The following is a 6,383-nucleotide window of genomic DNA, read 5'->3' as shown; positions in this document are numbered from 1 at the left end:
TACCTTAAGTAATGCATATTATGAGAGGAAAACCAAATTTTCACCAGAACCTCAACAACTTAAAGTTGGCCTGCATAAAACCACTTTTTAGTAGTTGCTTTTATGCTACAAATAATGTTCAAATCCCCTCTAGTCCAGTCAGCACTAGAGTACATGAATAACACATTCAAACTAAAACAATTGCATATAACAAGAGCTTTTGGAGACGAACATCACGGAAATATCGCGGCTTCCACTGCAATTTTCTTATCATTATGTATACTGGGAAGTGGCGGTTCTGATGGGACCGGGGTTTTTTCCTCCGGGGCTGATGGAACCGAGGTTTTTTCCTCCGCAGCTGATGTGGCAGGAGGAGAAACTTCTTTATCTTCTATTGGTGATTCAACTTTTTCATTTTCCTCTGCTTCTGGCTTTGATAACCCAACCTTTTCTCTCAGTAACTTGAGTTTTTCCAATATCATCTTCTTCATTTCAGCTTTAGTGATGCGGGCTGCAGCGGGTTTGGGTGTTGATAGAGTGACAGCGCTGAATGATGCAGCGGTTAAAAACAATGCTAGATCTCGTCGGGAGATGTTAGTTGATTTCTTTTCAGATGTTTCTAACTTTTGTTGTTCTTTGATTTTTACCTGCATCATCAAATAAAAATACAGGTTTGGAATTATCTGCCTTGGGAAAACTATCATGTAATATGATCAAATTTAAAGACTCATAACCTATCTTTAAATGATCATTTTTAAAACTATATATCAATAAACATAGATTATATTGTTTGACCGAAAAACTAGCGAATTCTAAAATCAGGACCCTTTCGTACATTTTTTTTGCTTAGGATCCACACTCAGGAATATGATGACACACATTTTTTGTATACGATTTCTAAAAAGCACAAAATCACACGATTGCAACTAGAAAATTCGAGTGATAAGAATTGAATGCAAAACGAACATAGTCAAGCTCTAGAAAAAATCAGGGCCCCAAAGTCAGCTTTTATTTAATTTTTTACAGTTGAGCAGCCCCTATCCAAATGGGTCCGTTGGAGTTTCATCTCTATTTATTCAGCACTGTCATTTCACTCATTTGTGTGACATACATTAATATACAAAACTTTATACATAATATTCATGATCAACTTATGACTAACATATCGAATCAAAATAACACGTAGAGCATTTAGGAATCAAGATAACAATAAGAACAAACAAAGTACATAAGTGAATAATAATTAAGTGAATAATAAACCAAATTAAATAAAAGAAACTAGTTCACATATAGTAACATGTAGATCATTATGATTGAATGAACCTGAAGAGGAAGTTTGGAAGTAGCAGGTGGGTGTTTGGCACTAGATCCGATGGATCCTGTCACCGGAGGTGGAGACCCGGCCATCATTTTAACGGTGAAGGAAGTCATTTTAGTTGCCGGAGATGAAAGCTGTAGTTATGATTGACTGAGTGTAAAGTTGAAGTGAGTAAGAGTGATTTGAGTTGGGATTCGGAAAGTCGGATCGAAAGCAGAAGCTGGTGGTAGGTAGAACTAAACTAAACAAGTTCTGTTTTGCTACTTGGACCTTTTAACTTCATCTATTGATGTGGATGGTCCTTTCAAGTTAGGGTGTTAATAATAACGCATGGTAAAATCTTATTTTAACATGGTGTATACTATATACACGTCGTATAAGGTTATACAGGCCGTATAATCTTATACGGTCCGTATACACCATGTTAAAACAAATATTGGTCGTATACAACGTATACGATAGTTTTATATACGGTCCATATAGATAGGATTTTTTTAGTTAATATTCACACATTAGGGTTTCAATCTGGCAGTCTATATAGTGTTCAGAACCATCAAATCAAACGGCTTCTGCTATCAAGGAAAACGGGTTTCAGTTTTCTTTTTACTTTGAAACAAATCTCATTTCATCAAAGAGAAAGAAAACTCAGGCAAACGATCAGTTGATAAACATAAAGCAAGCATGGAAGACTTTTAACTATCAAGTAACTATCAAGGAAAACGGGTTTCAGTTTTCTTTTTTACTTTGAAACAAATCCCATTTCATCAAAGAGAAAGAAAACTCAGACAAACGACCAGTTGATTAACATAAAGCAAGCATGGGAGACTTTTAACTATCAAGGAAAACGGGTTTCAATTTTCTTTTTACTTTGAAACAAATTTCATTTCATCAAAAAGAAGCGTTGGGATTTAAGAGTTAAGGCGTCATGTCGCAGGAAGATGGGTATAGAAACCACCAAGGGGATAATGGATATTATATAAATACCAAAAGCTTCAGCCATGATAGTTTGTTTTTCGGAAAAAGATTGTTGATTTTTTGTAACACCCCGAAAACAGGTTTGGTAATCAAACCACGTTAATATTAATGAACGGATAAAATACCATTAGTTGTAAAAATTAGCCCGGTGAATATTAGGATTTAAATAAATAAACCTAATATTAAATAAAAGGTGAACGAAAGCTTTGAGAAAATAAAGGTTTGCAAGAGGCCCGAGTTAACGGGACTTAAAATAAAACGGACTATAACTTCCCCGAACCCACTAAGTTAACTAGGAATGTTTAACTTAGTTAATAAGAGAAAATATTGTTGGAAATAAGTAGGTTGTAACCTACTTAATAACTAACCAAACATGAGGGACCAAAGTGGAATAACTTGAAAGTTAAAATATTAAAATAAAACAAAACACAACACACACACACCAATTGTGTGTGTGCGTGGAACGACCAGGAGAAGCACAAGGGTGCCAAACCCCAGTTCATCAAATAACATCAAATTGACGGGTTATTTGGGGCTCAAATTCATGGATGAACGTAAACTAACGATCACCCAAGCCAGGGAATCATAAGGTATGTCGAATTTTGATGTTGAATGAAGTTGTGAAATTTGATGAACATCACGAATAGTGATTTATGTATAAATCGTAGAGGTTGTGGCCGAATTAGTGATGTATACTTGCTTAGGAACAAAGCCCTAAGTGAAAACTATACATATGTTGCTATGATTTAAGAGTTTAGATGATTTACCACACTTAGATAAGTAGGTTTTAGTAGTATGATGAAATTGATGATATAAACATGATTAGAATCATCATACATGATGGTGATAAGAAAGTGTTTGAATAATCTATGAATTCGGGTAGACGATCATACTCACCATAAGATGGGTTTTTGTTTAATATAAAGAAATTGATGTTAAAATCATGTATAGATGCTTGAAATCATGTTACCTACTGTATGTAAAATTTATTTTCATTATGTATTCGAATGAAATGCATCAGTGAGTTCGATGAACCAGTGTGTGCATTCGTGTATGTTAATAAGTCAATTGACTTTTTAAAAGTCAAACTGACCAACGATAAGAACAAATAATAATTTTAACATAAAATCCGTAAGGTGGAGTAGTCGTGATTGATAATGACTATCTAACCGTCTTACGAATTATAAATGATAGTTGACGCTTGATAAGCTAGGTGAAAGCTTGGGAAGGAAGCGGGTCAAACGCATCAAGTAAGAAGGCTAAAGCGTAATTTGGATGCAAAGTAAGTTATGCTTAAACCCTTTTTATAGAATGCCTATTTATTATAAGGGTTATGAATACGATAAGCTAATGTTTGAAATATGATGTTCCAACGTAAATTGATATGGGTCAGAACAAGTGAAAATGATGAAACCCATGCTTAATGGTAAAAAAATGGGCAAAACGGTAATTTGGTCATTAGATGACAAACATATAATGAGTTTTGAATGGTTACCTTATTGGGTAAGCCAAAATGAATAACGAGGGTAAAAAGGTAATTTAAATCACGTGTAGATGAATAAAAGATGAAGTCTAAGCGACAACCCATGGCATAAGTCACGATGGGTTAAATGCGTAAGAAAAAAGGATTTAAGAATTTTGACCATATGGTGAAAATCCGTAATGGGTCAAATGAGTTAAATGGTAAATAAATACCATTTAACTATTAATACAATATGGTTGGTCATTTAGGCCAAACGGGTTGAATGGTGATGTTATCATCATTTGACGATATCGACTAATGATTGTTTGTCGAGTATTATGATCACAAGGGTGAATAGCGTATGGAATATACGTTGCTATTAACTAGCAACATATGTGATGAGGTATTAAAATGGGTCAATACTTTGATCCGAGCTAGGTATGTGTAAATATGATTTTAGCTAAAGTGTGCAATTTTGATCAAATATGTTATTGAAAGTCATTCGTCGTAAAAGGAGGGACTAAAGTTGACCAAAATGCCCTTAATCGATAAACCGAGTAAACGACCCTTAAGGGTTGTTTAGAAATAAGTATTATGATCAAGTAAGTCTTGGATAAGTGTAGAAAGTTATAGGTATAAGCCTTTTTGGGTCAAACGTCTCAAAATGGGTCTTTTCCGTAAAATGACTAACCGGAAGGTAAAATTCGGCATAAATAGTTCATAATATTAAATCCACCACAAATATAGTTGTGGTGGAAGATAAGTAGATATATAACAGCTATACGTAAATCAATTAGTTGATTTACTCAATCATGCATATAATTTATATTATTATGTAATTATTTTGTGATTTACTTTCTTAGTTTACAAACCTCCTGTACATGTCTATATATATCGATTGTATCAATGAAAAGATCAAGCGATTGAGTTATTTACATGGTATCAGCCAAAAGGTGATCCTCTCCCTTCTTCTCTTAATCCTTGTCGCTTTTTTCCTGCCCTACCCCTTCTGCCGCGCCACTCATGGCTTCTTCCAGTTCGACCTCCCTCACCACACAACTCCACTCTCTTCTTCACTTTATTCCACATAAGTTAACAGCCTCCAACTACCTTGCTTGGTGTCAATAGGTTACCCTTGTTCTCAACCTGCAAAAACTGATCGGCCATATAGATGGCATGCTTTCAACCCCTGCCGAAACTGTTCTCGTCAATGATAAACCTTCACCAAACCCTGAATATACCTCCTGGACAACCGATGATCAGACGGTTTGTCTTCTTTTGCAATCGTCCCTATCCGAAGAAGCCATGTCTGAGGTTATAGGCCTCTCCAATGCACGCCAAATCTGGCTTGCTTTGGAAAGTGCCTATAGTCACAAATCTACCGACCGGATGCACACGTTACGTGACAACCTTCGTCTTCTCCAGAAAGGCTCGTCCACGGTTGCTGACTTTGGCCGCAAGTTTAAAGCTATATGTGATCAACTAGCCGCAATCGGTCATCCTGTCGCTGAGACTGATAAGTGCCATTGGTTTCTTTGCGATCTTGGCCCCTCCTATGAGCACTTTTCTACTACTTATCGTGCTCTTGGTACTACCTCCTTCTGTGAATTATTGGCCAAGACCGAAAATCAAGAAATATTTATGCAGTCCCTACATGGCTCTCAGCAACCTTTGGTTGCCTTCACGGCTCAGGCTCATCGTTCTGGTAACCAATCTCGTCCTAATCCTACTTCCTCTTCTTCTAACCGTGGTCGTGGCCATGGTCGTAGTGCAGGTCGTGGTCGTGGCAGACGACCACCTCATTGCCAACTTTGCAGAACTGATGGACACTATGCAAATCTTTGCCCCAATCTGGCCAGTTTTGCAAAACAGGTTACTCCTATTGATGTGAATCTCGCACAAGCTTTTCATGCACAGTGCCATGTCACTGATGAGAACCACCCTGATTGGATTGGTGATACAGGTGCGTCGGCACATATGACTTCCTTTGTTGAGGATCTTGATGACACTTCTAGTCCTCCTAGTAATGAGTTTGTTCGGTTTGGTAATGGTCACACTTTACCAGTAACGAACGTCGGTACAAAATCCCTTTCTAATAACATTCACATAAAAAATGTTCTTGTCGTACCGCATCTCACTAAACGTCTTTTATCCATTAGTAAACTTACTTATGATTCTCCTATTGATGTCCTTTTCTCTAATGATTTCTTTCATATTCAGGATCGAAAAACCAAGGAAATCCTGGCAAAGGGCACCCGTGAAAATGGCCTTTATGTTCTTCGAGAAGGAAATCATGCATTTATTGTGTCACACCCCAACCGATGGCGGAATCATCGGGGCATGGCACTGAGCGAAACAGATTGTCCAGAAGTTTCCACAACAACTATCATTACTATTTAGTTTAAATGATACGTCCCATACCGTATCCCAAATAATAAAACAAGTTATTACAGATAAGCATCTAGTCAAATATACTGTTCCGACAACTCAGATTTAAATAAAAATATAAATATTGTTCACATGCTTCTAGAGACTCGATCTGCAAGTCTACAGACAACTATGCTGTAGACGCTTATTCCTAGCTCGCCTTCCTAGCGGATAAGCATCCTAATTGCCTGTCACATACGTTCAAATAAAGTCAATACATAA

General features: G+C 36.7%; 1 protein-coding gene across 1 annotated transcript; it reads right to left on the bottom strand.

Moving 5' to 3' along the window:
* On the bottom strand, nucleotides 1-1,543 carry LOC110912011. Its single transcript, XM_022156672.2, has 2 exons — nucleotides 1,303-1,543; nucleotides 1-626 (listed from the first exon to the last, which is right to left on the bottom strand). Exons 1-2 carry the CDS (start codon nucleotides 1,408-1,410, stop codon nucleotides 213-215), a joined length of 522 nt encoding a protein of 173 aa, XP_022012364.1. The 5' UTR covers nucleotides 1,411-1,543; the 3' UTR covers nucleotides 1-212.
* Nucleotides 1,544-6,383: the final 4,840 nt, after the last annotated feature.

This window comes from Helianthus annuus, chromosome 12, assembly GCF_002127325.2.
Source record: "Helianthus annuus cultivar XRQ/B chromosome 12, HanXRQr2.0-SUNRISE, whole genome shotgun sequence".
NCBI classification, from domain to species: Eukaryota; Viridiplantae; Streptophyta; class Magnoliopsida; order Asterales; family Asteraceae; genus Helianthus; species Helianthus annuus.
The sequence above is the reverse complement of the archived record's forward strand: the minus strand, read 5'-3'. Positions and strand labels throughout refer to the sequence as shown.